Source organism: Panthera onca, chromosome C1, assembly GCF_046562875.1.
Source record: "Panthera onca isolate mPanOnc1 chromosome C1, mPanOnc1 haplotype 2, whole genome shotgun sequence".
NCBI lineage: Eukaryota > Metazoa > Chordata > Mammalia > Carnivora > Felidae > Panthera > Panthera onca.
In genome coordinates, this window is record NC_138346.1 from 150,198,079 (window position 1) to 150,216,447 (window position 18,369).

General features: G+C 41.8%; 1 protein-coding gene across 2 annotated transcripts in view; it reads left to right on the forward strand.

The window, feature by feature from the left end:
* Positions 1-17,802, forward strand: part of LPAR3 (lysophosphatidic acid receptor 3) — a 79,226-nt gene extending 61,424 nt beyond the window's left edge. For both annotated transcript variants that reach the window (XM_060621672.2, XM_060621674.2), the window contains one exon: positions 16,020-17,802. In XM_060621672.2, the coding sequence (XP_060477655.1) occupies positions 16,020-16,348 (329 nt within the window). In that variant the 3' untranslated portion in view covers positions 16,349-17,802. The remainder of the gene's footprint in view (positions 1-16,019) is intronic.
* The last annotated feature ends 567 nt before the right edge of the window (positions 17,803-18,369 follow it).

Consider the following 18,369-nt stretch of genomic DNA (forward strand, 5'->3'; position numbering starts at 1 on the left):
ACTGTGGCAGCATTTCTGCCCTTCAGGTGCTCTCAGTCTAGCTGGCCATGGAGGGACAAACCGTTCATGGTGTCTGATTTGACAATAAGCATGTGGAAAGTACCATGGAAACATGGAATGGGGAACATCTGACTCAGCCTGTGGGGAGTGTCTGGGGAAAGCTGTGAAGAGCAGGTGACAAATGAGCTGGACTTGAAAGAATAAGGAGGAGGTCAACAGGCAGTAAAGGTGACAGAGGCAAGAATATAAACAAAGCATAAGTGTCACTACTGATTGCTTCCTTCCTTGCCCCCTGTGGTCAGTCCTCTCTTTTAATTACCAAGAGGTTCAGATACTTAATACCTGGCAAGTCCAGTTACACTCAGAGGTTGCCTTTTGCACAGAATCAGAACATTAGAGACCTCCCAGCCACAAGAACAGACTGAGCTTGACCAGGAACTTTTCTGCCTAGGAATTGCATAAGGTACTTCTGGACATCCCTGGCTCTGGCGACATTCTTTCTCCTGAGATGTTACCACTTTCAGTCAGATTTCAGTAAAGGTGTTGCAGGTCCAAGGACCATATTATCTCTTTAAGGTGACTTTGGTTTAGGGCTTAACTCCGAGAGCAAGTATTTTTCTCTCATTTCCAGATTCTTACAGGATACCTTAATGACATCTGCGTGTACTTCTTACAGTGTCTGTCTTTCCTTTCAGTGTTATCTTTTTTTTTTTCTGTTTCCATTTGGCATTTACTAGTGACTTTGTTCCCTTTAAGTGATTTCCCAACATTTAAAAAAAATTATTTTTTTTTTAATTTACATCCAAGTTAGTTAGCATATAGTGTAACAATGATTTCAGGAGTAGATTCCTTAATGCCCCTTACCCATTTAGCCCATCCCCCCCCCCCCACAACCCCTCCAGCAACCCTCTGTTTGTTCTCTGTATTTAAGAGTCTTTTGTGTTTTGTTCCCCTCCCTGTTTTTATATTCTTTTTGCTTCCCTTCCCTTGTGTGCATCTGTTCTGTGTCTTAAAGTCCTCATATGAGTGAAGTCATATGATATTTGTTTTTCTCTAATTTCGCTTAGCGTAATACCCTCCGGTTCCATCCACATAGTTGCAAATGGCAAGATTTCATTCTCTTTGATTGCCGAGTAATACTCCATTGTATATATATACCACACCTTCTTTATCTATTCATCCATCGATGGACATTTGGGCTCTTTCCATACTTTAGCTATTGTTGATAGTGCTGCTATAAATATTAGGGTGCATATGCCCCTTCGAAACAGCACACCTGTATCCCTTGGATAAATACCTAGTAGTGGAATTGCTGGGTCGGTCATAGGGTAGTTCTATTTTTAGTTTTTTGAGGAACCTCCATACTGTTTTCCACAGTGGCTGCACCAGCTTGCATTCCATCCTTCCAGTGTTATCTTTTACACATATTCTACGTAGGTCCTCCTACTTTACTTTGCTGTATACATAAGCCACCCATTTCCTCGTATTCCTTCTATCAAACTTTGCAGATTTGCTCAATGCTGACTAGGAATATGTTTCCAAATATTTTTTTTTTCTTTTTCTGATGGCACAGTTGATCCATTATAATAAGTTATTAGGTTGTACTTTACCAAATATTTTTTCTTGAATAGAAGCCTGACTGGTAATGGTTTTTCATAATTTCCTATAGGTCTATCCCATTCAGTATTACCAAATTACATTTCACATGACTCTACAGAGTCTATCAGAATTAAAGACTTTTCCTTTCCAACAGAAGGATCCCTAAGAAGCCATTCTCTTAGTGGATGGTCATCAGATTTTTGGATTAGTGGATGAAAATTAAGACTTGGGTTTGTATAAAATCCGGCACTTGGCACATTTGCCCTGAGTATGAGAGTCTCTTGGAGTATTTGTTAAAGATTCAGATCTTTGGACCCCACTCCAGACTTAGAATCAGAACCTCCATAAAGGAACTAGAAAGTGCTGTATACATGGAATGTGCCTGCAGATGAATTCAGTGGGCAAAGGCCCCACTTTCATGTTTACTTTCCAGTTGGGGTGATGGGCAGTTAGTAAATCCGTCAGTCAACCAGCCAACAAATAAAGATCAGTGCAGAGAGTGATACAAGGAAACCAATATTTTAGGGAATGGCTGGACTGGGCACAACTTTATTTGTCACAAAGGAAGACCTCTCCAAAGGGCATACTTGGAGCTGAGAACTAAACAATGAGAAGGAGCTGGTGAAGTCAGGACCAGGGAAAGAGTTCCTGTCCATCTTGTTTACTTCTGTGTCCTGGGTAATTAGCACTAACATTGGCTCCTCTTGGGGCTCAATAAATTTTTGTTGGATGATACATACACACACACACACACACACATACACACATATATACACACACATATATATATGTATATGTTATATATATATACACACACACATGCTCTTGTGGGGAGGAGAAGTGATCATTTGGGACCTTTTGGCTCAGTGAGTATAGTATGTCCTCCTTTTACCTGTTCCTCTTGCGATTAATGTAAAACTCGTGGAAAATGTTTTTTAATTAACACTGCAATAATAAACCTCACATTTTACAGAATTGATTTTTATTGGTTCTCCTTCAAGGGTTATGACACGGTTTTACCATTTCATGATTTTCTCAGACTCTTACTGTGCTTTTTTCTATTTAGTAAACTATCTGAAGGTAACATGGAGTGAAAGTCCTATTAAGAGATTTGTTAGGAGAGGCAGTCTTGACCTTCTTGTTTTTCAGCTACATAGGATCAGTCTGATGGCATTTCTCGCAGTAGAAATCTAGTGCATGTAGATATATTTGTACCCAAAATAGAAACAAAAATAGCTTTAGTGAGAGCTTTTTGTAACAAAAGATAGGCTCCTAGCGAAGAAATAAAGACGATAATGAAAGATATAAGGAAGAAGATAAATAGCACTTGGCTCATGCTGCCTGGAGATTATCTTTGCTAGGGTATTTGGAAATACTGTATATTTTGTGGTTTTTTCTAAGTGCACACATGTTCATACACAATGCATGCTTAACTTCTTTTTAATCAGAATGAATTCCTACTATACCCATAGTGTTTTGTAACCTGCTTTTTTTTTTTTTGTAAATTCAACAATACATTATGAACATCTTCTACATTGGTAGTATTATTTTCAGTACTGTTATTGTTTATATCAATATTATTTTCAACTCTTTCAGTGTTTCAACAAGATTGTTTTTAATATATCAAAAATATTGTTTATGTTGAAAACAAGGTAATAATAGCTACACTGCCATGGGGTATTCTTAACATTTCTGTCACTTTAAAAACTCAGTCCATGGCGACCCTGTAGAGAACAGGGTCAACTTCAACTCTTGTGAAGACCGTCAGGCAGTATGCTCTTACAGTTTCTTGTGCACACCCTGCTTGGTAATCAGTTACTCCTCTGTCTCCTTTGTCTTGCTATTCCCAGTGATTAGCATAGTGCTAGCATAGTGATTAGCATAGCGCATGACACTTAAGTGCTCACCATATATTAATTGAATAAACATTGGTATCTGAGAGCATTCTGGGCGTCCCCACCTAGACACCAGTTTCTGCTGGAATCATGTAACATGCACCTTAGATTTACCATAAAATTCTCTCACTTGGCACCGTAGAGAGCATCCGTATTTGCTTTTCTGTTCAGTTACTTGGGACTACACATTGGCCATGACTGAAGGAAGCTCTGCGTGCAACTCAGACTATCAAATGTGAGGGCCAAAAGGAACCTTGCAGGTCATTCTAGTCCAATTCCATTAGTATACAGGTAAAGAAATTGGGAGCAGAGAAACATAACGACCTTTTAAGAAGCATACTCTAGGGTCTGGACTCGGATTGAGATCCCTTACTCCTTCATGTAGCGAGCTTTTGGTAAGTACTGTATATATGGTGCTTGGCTAAGCACTGGGTATCCCAAGTTGAATAAGACGCAAAAGGGATCTTGAGGATCGGGCTAGCAGGGCAGCCAGATGCGAATAGGACCGAGCATCATAAATCGTGTGTGTGTGTGAGTACGCGTGCATGCGCGTGCACAGCAGCGACTGAAGTGTTCTACCGGATTGTGTTTATGAATTGCCTTAGGAAGCACAGCAGGGGAAATAAGCAACACTGAGTAGTCAGAACTACCATTTTCTGGGGAGTTTCTGTGTTGGACACTCCATGCATGATCTCATGACATTTTCACAAAAATCCTGTCAAATCAGTATCATTCCATAGCTTAGAAACTGGTAGGAGGCCCAGGAAGGTGAATGGATTCGCCCGTAGTCAACTCAGTGTCTGCTTAATCTCCAGACTATCCTCTTTTTACTATAACAGGATGGTTAAGTGGGTTTCCTCCCAAAGGCAAATTCCATCTGATTGCTAGAGGCAGCTTAGAGCTGTGCTGTGAAGGAAGGATTGGAGGCCATATGTGGATTCAGAAGCAGGTATTGTGGTGGATTAATGATGGCAGCCAGGGGCATAGGAAGGAGGGTGACGGCTCTTGCGTCATGACGTTGTAAGTCCTAAGCTATAACATGCTGTTGCTCTTCCAGGCCCAACTTTCTCTAAGTCAAGTGCTGCTCCTACTAATTCCTGTTCCCTTCCTCTGAATTCAGAATGGTATTTTGTGCCATCTGGTATTTCATCCAGAATCTCATATTCTACGCAAGTCAACTTTTCTATGCAGTGTCCCATACTTTAGAAAATGTTCAACCCTCGTTTTGAAAATGTTCAACCCCATCAAAGATACTCCTTTAACGTCCTCTCAGAACCCCGCTCTGTGCTAATGACAGTTTGTATGATAAAATATTCTATGCCTGTAGCTTAATAATGTTAACATTTTTAGGTAGGGTGCAACAGAGACCTTTCTAATCTGAAGGAATGACTCCAGCAAGAATTTCAGATCCTTGGGCAGACTAGTTGGGATCTTTCCATCTTTAAAATCATACCAAGCAAATAGCTGTCACTCTCTCAATACACACAGCTGACCTCACACCTTTTCTTAGATGCTAGAGAGTTCTTGATATACTAGTGAGGTTCTGAGGTATTGTTAGTCCATACATATTATGCTTAAAGCAGAGTCTGGAGGTGGAGATGGTGTTTCTTGCTTATTCAGTTTATGATTTCCAGCTGTGGCCCAGAGTTAAACACTAGAATTAGGTCTAGGCTGTGGTTCTAGCTGCTATGTCTCTCCTTTAAATTTTATCTCGTCACCCCTGGGCACTGAGATTTTCAGTTTTCCAAAGCTGGCCACAAATTTAAAACAAGTGTCTAAAACCAGTTGTTAGAGTCAAAAGGCCAAGCAGAAGTGACAATAGTGTTAAATGAATCATTTGTGGAATGCTTAACTGCTCATCTTCTATTTGAAGTGTCTTAGCGTTTTCTTGCTTTCTGTAGTAAAAATAGGTTTACTGAAAGTATATATTTTCATTCCTTTCACATATGTGACAATCTATTTTCTGAATTATTGGATTTCTGAAACACTGGCGAAACGAATATGAATTTAGAGTCAAACCACATCTGATAGTGTTAGTTTGAGATCATTGAACAAATTACCTGATGCCACAAGAGCATTCCCACTTAAATACTCTGTTAATGTGTGACTTGAACATTATAACACTTCTGACCAAGAATAGCTTTTTACCTTAAAGTTTTTACTTTAAAAATTTCTTTTCAAATAAGAGGAGAGCCTCCCTTGGATGAGGTTCGCAACCTTTTATGTAGAGTTGTAATTTTCTATTTTAGTAAATCAGACAGCCCTGTGGCTTACTAGGTTAGCATTATTGCCTGTGCCCTGCCACTTTTTCCTGGACTGAAAACAAAGAATAACAGACTGAACATATTTAAAATACATCCTCCTGTGTGATGAAATGAGTAGTCCATGTGCCAAAGCGCAACAATTCGGTGTGAGTGATTGCTTTAATTGGTATAGATGTTTTATTTGTGTGCCGCTCACATGTCAGGATTTTTTTTTAATGGCATGTGTGACTTTTTTTTAAATTTTTAATGTTTGTTTATTTTTGAGAAAGAGAGGGGGAGAGAGAGACAGAGCACCAGCGGGGGAGGGACAGAGAGAGAGAGGGAGACACAGAATCCAAAGCAGGCTCCAGGCTCTGAGTTGTCAGCACAGAGCCCGACGAGGGGCACAAACTCCCAAACCATGAGATCATGACCTGAGCCAAAGTCAGATGCTTAACCGACTGAGCCACCCAGGCGCCCCTGCACGTGTGAATTTTTAAACAGAGGAAAATATGGCTACAAGCGTGACTAGCGGAATAGAAAAAACTATGAGTCCTGAAGAACAGGTTTCATGCAACTTGAAGTCTTTGTCTTCTGCACATCCTTTCACAAAAACCCCAAGAATGTTGAACTATCTTAAGTATAGTCCCGTGAGGGACCCTTCTTCTTAGATGGACTGGTGTTCTTCCTTCCGATGTCCTGTGTAATGTGGGGGTGAAGTATTAACCAGAAGGTTTTTTGAGGTATTTTGAAAACTTCCAAAGAAGAGAGGAGGGCTGTTATAGACTGTCTAACATGATATTGATTAGGGACTTGGGAAGATCTTTTATTTCACTTGTCACCAATATTTTCATTTGTAATTCTATCTTCCTAAGTGTTAGACATTCCTTAATTTGATATTTCTGATTACCTTAAATTGCAGTCATTAAATATCATTTCAGCACTGTAATTGCATATTCTAGTATATGATTCACTGTACTTTAAAAATTAACATTGAACTCATGATACTGGTTTTTGAGTATGGCACTGAAACTAGTTTATTTAATTACCAGAGGAAAGCTCATTTATAGTCTAATTGGACAATTAGCGAGTCTCTTAAACAGGTACTGAAGGAACATAGTGCCTCATTAAAATAAAACCTAATTGCTTCTTGTCAACGTAACTGACCTGTCACTCGGCAATAGAAGGAAATTAGATTTGTTATGCAAATGTAATCATCATGAAAATGTTCACTCTTAGTAGCTGGCACATGGTAGGTGATTGCTTAGTAAATATTTATTAATGGAAGGACATATGGCCAAAGTTGCCACCCACTGCTGGTGACTCCCAAGTCAACATTTCAATTTGGAGCTCTCAAGCTGCCGACAGCCTTCTACACGTCTCTGGCTGGAGGAGCCACGGGTAGTCCACACACCAGATGCATATAAAACCGGACCCTGTCTCCTTCTAAACCTGTCCCTCTGCTGCCCCCTCTGACTGGTTATCAGAGCCACATATGACCCAGTCACCCAGATTCTTTCCTCTCCCTCTGTTCTCACATCCAGTCCTCCTTACCGTCTGCTGATAACCTTCTGCTTCTGTCCATCTCCGCCAGCACTGCTCTTCCCATCCTTACCATTCTCGCCTGAATTGTAGCCAGTCTTCAGGGGAGTCTCCAGGCCAGGCCAGTGGGTCTCATGCTTGTTACAGTGAAGCATTCCCCAGGGAGCCGGCTCAACCTGAAGATGCCCAGATCTTACTTTCATCAGTTTCTCACTTGGTAGGTCTGGGGAGGGCCCGGAAATCTGAACTTTGAAGAGCCCCTACCCCTGCCAGGTGGTTCGGATGCAGACTTTGAGCTCCACTTGTCCATCCCCAGCACTGAAAGCTTCACTCTAAAATGTAAGACGTATCCATGCCCCTGATCAAAAACCTTAAAGGAACTACCATTCTGCAGCAGTCGTTTTCAAACAGCAGTCAGTGGGGCTCCCAGGGGTGCCTCAGTGTGTGTACATGTGTGGAGTGGGGGTCGTAGTGTGAAGAGGTACATGGGTTCTGCTGTGAAGGGCTTTACTCAACTCCTTCTCACCCCCTGCTGCCCATCTCTGTCTTGAGTCAGAGGAGTTTGGATTTTGAACTTTGACAAGAGGTTTCCTTTGGGAAGTCTGACTTGAAAAAAACCACTGATCTATAGAAGTGGGTTTTCCTTTTTTTTTTTTTTTTTTAAATCAGGACCCACAATAAGAAATAGTGTGCATTCTATATTATGGCCCAGTTCACACACACATTTTTGTGTGTAACTGAAACAAGTTTCATGAAACATACCCTTACTATACTTGCTGCACTCTGATGTTTTCTGTTCTGTGCCATTTCATCTTTTAGAAAATTGCTGGTTACAGCCCACTAAGTTGATTTCACAGCTCGTTAATGAGTTGCAATGGAGTCTGAAAAACCTCTGATCTAAGCTTTCTCAATGGGATTCCTTTATGAACCACAGAAAGTAGAGATATTTCTAATCTTCCCAAGGATGATATATGACTCATACCATGCTAGACACTTGGGAGAGAAATTAGTTCATTACTACAGTGGACACCTGAGGGCAAAGGCTTATGGGGTCTGATCTTTACAATAAATCCCAACTCCTGAGTGTTTCCCACAAGGCCCTTGCTCAGAGGTGCCTGGTGTGTGTATATGTATTGGGGTGGGGGGTGTGGTATGAAGATGACAGTGAATCGGCAACATGGGTCTGGCCTGTGTCATCTGTCAGACTTTACCCATACTTCCTCAGTCACAGCTCTGGGTTAAAACCATTCTGAACTATTTGGAACTCTCCCAATGCATCATGCTGTTCTCACCTCTGCACTGCTGGTCTTGACCTTCAACACCCAGCTCAACTGGCTGCCTTCGCCTGAGACTTTCCGTGACAACAGTCAAAATCATCACACATAGCATCCAGGTTCCCTGCCTGTCAGCCTGTGAAGGGCAGGACTGTACAACCGTTCACAACAGCAGATGTTAACAGCTCATGCAGTACCTGGCCCTGGGAGGGCTCTTACTAAATTTCAGTCACCTTCAACTGACTCCTCTCTGCTGAGTGTGGGGCTTCATACTTAGTCCTGAGAATACAGACTGTGATGAGGCAGATCCACATGCTTAGGGAGCTTACAACAGGCCTGAGAAAGAGGGCATGTGTATTAAAAACTACCTTCAGGGGCGCCTGGGTGGCTCAGTCGGTTAAGCGGCTGGACTTCGGCTCAGGTCATGATCTCGCGGTCCGTGGGTTCAAGCCTGGCGTCGGGCTCTGTGCTGACAGTTCAGAGCCTGGAGCCTGTTTCGGATTCTGTGTCTCCCTCTCTCTGACCCTCCCCCATTCATGCTCTGTCTCTCTCTGTCTCAAAAATAAATAAACGTTAAAAAAAAAAAAATTAAAAAAAAAAAAAAAAAAAAAAACTACCTCCAGGATAGCCCAGTGCCCAGGGGTTTGCATGAGGGAGTTCGCCCCAGGTTCAAATTATGACTCTTCTATTTGTTGGCTTCTGGACCCAGGACAAATTCTTGAGCCACTCTGAACTTCAAATCACCATACGTAAGCTTGGGATAACGGTAAGAGTGGCAACCTCACAGGGCTGTGAGTGTTAAATGACCGGTGTGTGTAAAGCCTTGAGCACACTGCCTGGCCCAGAGCTCTCGGGAAATGTTAGAGTGAATGAGGCAGGCAGCGAGCTCAGTGCCACGTGGATGTTGTCGGTGAAAGTGCCACGGGAGCTGAGAAGAAGGAAGGATCACTGCGGGCTGGATGAAGGTGGAGGTCCATGGAGAAGGCAGAAATTGAGCTAAGCTTAGAAAGAAAAGTAGACCGTGGATTAGGAGGCAGGAAGGCATTCCTGGCAGGGCAAACCAGAGGGCCCACAGAGGCCAGAGGAGGACTGTGCACGCCTTGCCTGCAGTCCAGCTTCGCTGCTAGTGTTTGTACGTTTATTCACGTATAGGAGGTGCTCAAACATTTTTCCAAGTGGAAGCTGAAGATATTCATGTGTAGAGGTACTTATTTGCTTATTTTAAAGAAATCTGCCCCCCCCCCCCCTTTTCAGTTACTTTTTGCTATGTATCTGTGGAGTCTACAGTTTTGCTCACGGGGTCGGCTTGATTAAACTCTTTGAGTCAGCATAGAGAAATGGTTTGCAAAACCGGCTGTGCACAATTACCCCCCAGGGAACTTTTGAGTCCTACAGATTTCCACATCCCACCCCCGACGTTCTGACTGTTGGGTCTGATGTGGGACTAGGGAATCTGCATTATCAAAAACCTGCCCTGGTAATTTGGATGACCAGTTGGGTTTGGGAACAGTTAGCTCAAAGTATTCATCTCCATAGTTTTTAGCCATACTGTCTGATCATTGTGTCCAGGAAACAAACAAGTCAAATTTGTTTGAATTTTATGAGAGGTTGAAATTCCTAGTCTCGTAGAATGTGGCAATTTTCTACTTGGAAAAGAGTTCAGAAGCCACTTAACCATCTCTCTCAGTTAGGAAAAATCCCTTAACTTTGTACATCTCAGGATGGTCTAGGCAAAGGAGGTAGTCAGCTGAGGGAAGACTCTCTGCTCACTGAAGAACCAGTTCCCCTGCTAAATAGCTTCATTACTTAGAAAAAACTATTACATCCAAATTTTGCCCCTTTGTACTTTTCCCTCTGTTTCGGGGTGACCTTTTGCCATTGCGCAGGATAAGTCTGCACTTTCTTTTTCTTTTCTTTTTAAATGTTTTATTTACTTTTGAGAGAGAGAGAGAGAGACAGAGTGCAAGCTGGGGAGGGGTAGAGAGAGAGGGAGACACAGAATCTGAAGCAGACTCCGGGCTCTGAGCTGTTAGCCCAGAGCCCGACGCAGGGCTCGAACCCACAAACCGTGAGATCATGACCTGAGCCAAAGTCGGACGCTTAACCGACTGAGCCACCCAGGCGCCCCTGCACTTTCTTTTTCTACATGATGGTCTTTCAGGCTTTTGAGGTGGTTAGCACATCATGTCTTTCCTAAGCCTTTTCTTCTCCAAAGGGAACATACTTGATTTTCTTTCCACTGGTTCCCAAATAGGCACCTTGGATCCATTCCTATTTGTTAATGCCTGATTTAAAAAAAAAAAAAAAGAAAAGAAAAGTGTTTAGGACTTGTCCTGACCTCTCTTTGAAAACTCTGCTTATTCCCAGCTGGCATGGTCTGAGCATTGAGTTTAAATACTCAAAAAACATTTGTGTTAGCTTTTTCTTCCAAAACTTTTTGGAACTTGATAGGGGACTGACTGATCTGTATTTCCCAGGGTCCATCATCTGTCCCCTTTTTAAGGAATAGGCCAGTTGCCCATCTGTTTGTTTTTGACATCTCCTTCATTCTGTAGGAATTCTCCAAGATGACAGATTCCCAAGGCCAAAACCATTCCCAACATGTTCTTCTCCTTTTAAATTGTTTTGGGGCCCCATAACTAGCTGTCGACCTACATTAACCGCCTCCCCCACCAAAGAACGAACTGCTAGGTAAACCGTGCATCTACCCTGAGATGTGTTTGGTGGGAGAACTTGGCTGCCGAGTGGAGGAGTCAGGAAGCGGCGTGTTTCCCAGGCTTATTGCCCTGTGTGCAGCCATCACCTCAGACGGCATGCCGAAGCACGGGTTCTCTGGCAGCTCAGGGTGTTTCGGCTGCTCCGTCAAAGAAGGCTTGCGTTCTGTTGTTCTTGGAAACAGTATAAAGAAAAGGTCAGCAGATTTTTGTTTCTTCTTACTCCTGCGGCCAGCCTATATTTTTGTTGGAATTCTTTCTCCCTTCTTTCCTCGCGTCCCTTCCTCCATTCCTTCTTTCTTCCCTCCTTCCCTTCTTCCCTACTTTCCTTCCTCCCTTCTTCCCTCTCTCCCTTCCTTCCATCCTTTCCTCCATCCTCCCTTCCTTCCTTTCTCCCTCCCTCTCTTCCTCTCTGCCTTCCTTCCTTCCTCCCTTCCTCCCTGCCTGCCTGCCTGCCTGCCCACCCGGCAGGAAATCTTTATGCTAGCAAACCAAAGAATGACTTAATCATGACATATGCAGCTTCACAGTCAGACATGACATACCATAAATGGAGCTTCACAGGCTAAAACTACCCTTCTGCCTTCCCCATCACTCTAGTAATAAGATTCTGTGTCCATTGCTGAACAGCCTAGCATGTGGACAAGAGCACAGGCTCTGGTACCAGGATGCCTGGGTTTAAATCCTGGCTCTTCCATTTATGAGCAGTGTGGCTTTGAACATTTTACCTTGCTTCTCTATGCTCCAGTTTCCTTAGGTTTAAAATGAGAGTAGCATTGGTATTTTTAGATAGTGTTAATAATACTAATTAGGTTGTCATGAAGAGTAAATGGTTAATTCATACAAAATTCTTAGAACATATAAAATTCTTATAATCATTGCTCAATGAAAGGTTTGGCAAGTGTTGATTGAATGAATTGTTTTATGCAATTCAATACAAAGGGAGAATATATATGAGTCACTGCATTATGACAAACAAGGCATCACTTTGGAGATTTATTTAGAGTCTTCAGGTCCCCTGACTAATCTAAACCAGAGTTTCATGCTGGGGGAAAAAAAACAAAAAACTTTTATGATTTAAAAAAAAAAAATCCCATTTTAAAAACTGTTTTCAAGGGTACCTGGGCGGCTTAGTGGTAAACGTCCTACTTCAGCTAGTTTCATGATCTCACGGCTGGTAGGTTCGAACCCCACATCAGGCTCTGTGCTGTGACAGCTCAGAGCCTGGAGCCTGTTTCTAATTTCGTGTCTCCCTCTCTCTGCCCCTCTTGTGCTCATTCTCTCTCTCTCTGTCTCTCTCTCAAAAATAAATAAACATTAGGGAAAAAATGTAAAAAATAAAACAGTTTTTAGGAAAAGATGTTGGCAATTTACTTTTATCCTTTTTTGACATGTGTATGTGTTTGTGTGAAATATATCATTCAGACAAAATTATATAAGATATATCTACAGTACAAAGAATAACACTTAAAAGAATAAAAAAAACAAAAAACTTAAAGAATACCTGTGTACTTGCCACCCAGTGTAATAGAACGTTACCAATATCTTTAGCATGGCCTGTGTGTCCTACCCCAGTGACCCTCTCTCCTATAGAAGTAACCGTATCCTAAATTTTATGTTAATCGTCTTGCTTTCCCTTTTGGTTTTACCACATATGGATGTAATATTCGACATCAAATTGTTTAGGTTCGCCTGTTTTTAAAAAAACAATACCACAATTAACATTGAGTTTGGTTATCAGTGTTTTAGATTCATTTCCAGTATCTTCTTTTGTTCTTTATTTGTCCTACTTTGCTATGTTTGACCGTATCCACTACCCCCCCCCCCCGCTTTTTTTTTATTGAGATATTTTTTTTTTTTCCTTTCCTTTGGTTCCATTCTTCCCCTTCCATTGGTTTGGAAGTTATATACTCTATTAAATTTTGACATGCATATTTAACAAAGTATAAAGTTAATCAATATTTTCCCCTCTTTCCCATTAACACAAGGATCTTGGAACCCTCCTACCGGGATTTCTTTGGAATCATGCAATTTCACACAGAAAGGAGTCTTCACATCAAAATTGGCAGCTACAGCTTTTGATGTCTGGTGTTTTTAGTTCTTGTCTCTTGACAACATAGTAATGCTCTCTTGGGAATAGCAGAGAACAAAAAATGTTACCGTTATGGGAAATAGAGACCGTTGGAGCTGGATGGGGCCTTAAAGATTATCTACACTAACATTTTTCAAACTTTCTGACAAAGCCCAACAGTCAGAAATAATATAGTTTACTTCATAACAAATACACACAGAAAACATGGTATGTAAAACTGAAACATTGCATGAAACAGAACTTCCCTTGGTCTGTACATACGCTCTGAGCTATTCCATTCCATTCTTTCATTTAAAAATCCCCAAACTTGTCCAAATCCATTAAATTGATTGCATGCCCACGAAGATGTCCTGGCCCTAAATTTGAAAAACCCAAAACTTGCCTACAGTCCTCAGTTTATGGCTTAGGAAACCGAACCCCAGCCAGATGACATGGGTCTCCCAGAGTCGTACAGTAAGTGAATGTTAGCAGCCAGTCTCTGATCTCTTATCTCCAAGGTCTTTATTCACATATGTCAGCCAGACCAAAAATGATACAGGAGGGAATGAAAAGGGAAGCCTTGGTGAGCTGGAATTAGGAAATGGGGAATTAAACCCTCCTGATAACTCCTAAACATCTAATTTGGCAGATGTCTTTGACAAAGCATCTGATGATAATCACTACTTGGTGAACCCAACTCCATGTTAGGAACCACTTTCCATTACTTCTGACCCCTCACAACCACCCACACAGTCAGGAGTGTTACCCTTCTTTTGTACACGAGGGAATGGCCCAGAGAAGCACAGTGATTTGCCTCATTCATGGAGTTCATAAAGTGAGGAGCTGGGCACACCTTTCTGACCCCAAAGTTCATGGCATTTCACAGCCTTACCCGGCCTTTTTACAACTCTTGACTTGACTTGCCTATTGTATCTCTCAGAATGAAGATAAAGCGACAAGAGGGATACCGTCTAGGACTAATTCTAACCAGTAGGAATAACTAGTTGGTGATATGATTACAGACTTGCTTGTTTATTCTGTCTCCTCAGTAGCACTTTAGCTCCCGGATGCATAGTCCTTGCCTCATTCAGTGCCTAGTACAGTTCCTGGCACATTGTTAGCTCACAATGAATGTTTATCGAATGGATAAGCAAGAACATTTAGAAATGATAAGGACTTTGGGGAAAAGAAACCATATGGAGAATAACTGCCAAGGTTCAAAATTAGATGTTTGATGGTGACCTACTTACTTATAAGCTATCTGATGGTGAGCTGGTTACTTCTCTTGTGCCTCAGTTTCCTGAGGATGATAACAGTGTCTACCTCACAGTGTGGTTCTGTGAATTAATAGAGGAAAAGTATTTACACCAGCACCTCACTCATAGTAAGCATTGTATAAATGTGAGCTGTCACTGTTATCTGAGGTTATGGCAACTAAGGGAATTTTGAACCTATGTCTCATATTTTAGGAAAAACATGTCAGAAAGCTTAGTGGTGGGGCGCCTGGGTGGCTCAGTCGGTTAAGCGGCCAACTTCGGCTCAGGTCATGATCTCGCAGTCCGTGAGTTCGAGCCCCGCATCGGGCTCTGTGCTGACAGCTCAGAGCCTGGAGCCTGTTTCAGATTCTGTGTCTCCCTCTCTCTGACCCTCCCCCATTCATGCTCTGTCTCTCTCTGTCTCAAAAATAAACGTTAAAAAAATTAAAAAAAAAAAAAAGAAAGCTTAGTGGTAAGCTAAGTATGATCAGATATCTGGCGACTCAGAAGAGATTACCCTTCGTGTGCACTTGGTGCTAAAATTGTGCTAAATAAATTGGCTACAAGCACATTTCTATGTCATCATGAAACAGATTTCTTTCTGACAACAACAAAAACAAAAACCTAATCCAGAGCAGAGTATTAAGTAGATGGCCTATGAATATATCAAAAAAGCAGACAGTGCTTTCTGTCAACATAGTTTTATAAAGAATACAATTTGTGAACAGGTGACTTAAGAGACCAGGAGAATGCCACAGATGCAGTGTGTCTTATTGTCAGGAAAACATTCAGAACATCTGATTTAAATTCCTAATGTTTATTAATTTTTGAGAGAGCACGTGAGTAGGGGAGAAGCAGATTGAGGGGTAGACACAGAATCCGAAGCAGGCTCCAGGCTCTGAGCTGTCAGCGTAGAGCCTGAATTAGGGCTCGAACTCACGAGTGGCGAGATCATGACCTGAGCCGAAGTCGGATACTTCTCCTACTGAGCCACCCAGGCACCCCAGAACATCTGATCCAGCGAACAGCAGAGGTGTGAGGCCTCCCCACACAGACTCCTGGAATTTGGCCTCGTTTTCTCCTCTGCAAAGTGTGTGTCATGACTGCAGCAGCCTTCTAGTGTGGTTCAGAGAACTGACGGAGAGAAGGTACGAGTAGTGCTTAGCAGGAGGGAGGTAAATGTGAGCCCCTAATTAGGAGTCCCGGGTAAGCCGGTAAGGAGTCGAAAGAGAACATGGTTAATAGGCAAGGACGTGCCCAGCTGTTTGCCTCTAACGAGCCCAGGTCTCAAGTGCTCAGAGGAAGCGTGGAAGTTTGCTTTGCAGTTGTCAAAACAAATCCTTAAGGTCCCTTGATGCCGCTGACTGAAGGCCGGGTGAGAAGAAATCTAAATAAGCAGCCCGGCTTCCTTTTCTGTCACTGCAGGGGCCTTCGTCGTGTGCTGGACCCCGGGCCTGGTGGTTCTGCTGCTGGATGGCCTCAACTGCACGCAGTGTGGCGTGCAGCACGTGAAAAGGTGGTTCCTGCTGCTGGCGCTGCTCAACTCCGTCATGAACCCCATCATCTACTCCTACAAAGACGAGGACATGTACAGCACCATGAAGAAGATGATCTGCTGCTTCTCTCAGGAGAAGAACCCGGAGAGACGCCCCTCCCGCATCCCCTCCACCATCCTCAGCAGGAGCGACACGAGCAGCCAGTATAAGGAAGACAGTATCAGTCAAGGCACGGTCTGCAACAAGAGCAGTTCCTAAGCTGTGGGTGTCCCTGTGCCCACCCAGGCCTCCTCTGGGAGAGGAGCTGTTAAGAATGGCTGCCTGTCTCTGACAACACCCACCTACAGTGTTATTTGAGGTCTAAATTAATCACTGGCAGATTTTTTAAAAATCACTTTACATAGTTTAAAAGCATGAGCAGTAAAGAGGGAACACAGCGCATTTAGAGAAAATGCACAAAAGAGGGAAGACAGCACAGCAGATTCCTGAGTGATGTCCTGTGAACCACTCAGAGGACCATTCTGGGCCCTGCCGCCATCTTGTAGCCATTCTCTTTGTGCTTTAAAAGGATGTTGTTAAAGGGCTTAGACCAAGATAAATAACGATGTTACTTGAGCCACTTGCTATAGCTGCTTGGAAAGCCTATGTAGTTCTTTCTGCATGCATTTAAAATTTTTTAAATGCTTCAGCTATATTTGTTTCCTCAAAGAAACCGTGGCCAGTAGCTAGGTGTTCAATAGGAATCTCAGAAAAACAAATCAGTAAGGGCTCCAGATTAGACTTGATTTTTAAATGAAAGAACATTCTGAGGAAGAAGATTTACTTAGAAACAAAAAAAAAGGTAAATGTTAGAAACTTAGAGCAGAAAAAAAGGCCTTGATGTGATCGCCGAAGTGTGCATGGGTGTGTATACACATCTGTGTGTTTATACATTTCTAATTTGTAGTTACAGACCTCAAGGACAGTGGTAGTGAAATAAATTCACTGGCCATCTAGGCTTTTCAGTCTAGAACTATAGCTGTAGAAATGACCTGTTGTGCTCTAAAAGAAAAGAAAAAGAGGTGATTCATTTGCAAACAGACATATAGCAAAGTAAAAGGTATATTGATAAGTGGGCCTGAATTCCTTTCATATAGGACCATATATGAGCTTGACTTGAGTCCTTATTTTCAGTTAACTCCATACCACTGGTGGCTTGTCGGATTTTAGTATATGGAATAATTTTCACATTTCATATTTTGCTTATAGTTATTGACATGTTTCTGGTACTTGTCTTACATATGGACTGAATTTTGATCTGAGTTCTCTTTTAAAATTTTCACCTTCAAATACGTAAGCAACATGAAAGGCAAGTCAGTAAGAAAAATAAAAAGCTTCGGACACACAGGCTACTGACCAAAGTTTTTTATATAAAGCATTTAGAATATATTCTGATTTTAAAATAAGAATAACTTCAAGGCAGATATTATAATATTTATGTAGTTTGCAAAAGAAGTTTACATTTTTTTTGCTATTGTGATGTAACATTTATGTGCAAGAACTACTTGTAATAAAAGGATTTGAAAAGTCATGCTTTTAGATATAATGGCCTAAAATAGAGAGTATTATGATTTGAAGGTGTAGATGTCACAAACTCCATGTAGTAAGTGGAGTATATCTGAAGCTTATATCAAGAACACCTATAAAATTAAATAAAGAATTTGTTCTCTCTTGTTGAGGTGTATTATTGCTTTGTGTATTTTCTAAGTAAAAATATAGTCTGTGGTAACTATAACACACATATCTATTGCAGAAGAAAAATCAAATTTGCCGTGAAGTACATACTCTCAATGTTTTATGTAAGCATCTCGAATCTACAGCTGGCCAAAGGGTGGAGGATTGAAATTGAATCCCAGTCCCTGAATAGCTACTAAGGGATCTTTAAAGGTTTTATTTTGAGGAAAGCACTGTTTTTAGTACCCTGCAGCAGAATGTAGTGTTCAGAATAGTGTCTGGAGGGGATCCAAGTGTGGGAAATTCATGATGGAAATATACAGCTTTTGTTTTTATGTGCACACTCATATCTCAGTGATGGTTCAAGAGTAGAGAGGTCATGTATATTTGGAATTGACAAGTGGCAAGGGTCACAGGGCTCCCCTAGAGCATGGCAGGTGCATCTCTTAGTTGGAGAAAAAAACGAAGAACGAACGCCTTTCCCCTCAAGCCTAGGACCCCAAGCTTACCTGCAAGTCATTGAGATGATGGTTCTAAAAGTTCGACCTAGACCTTTTCAGACCAAC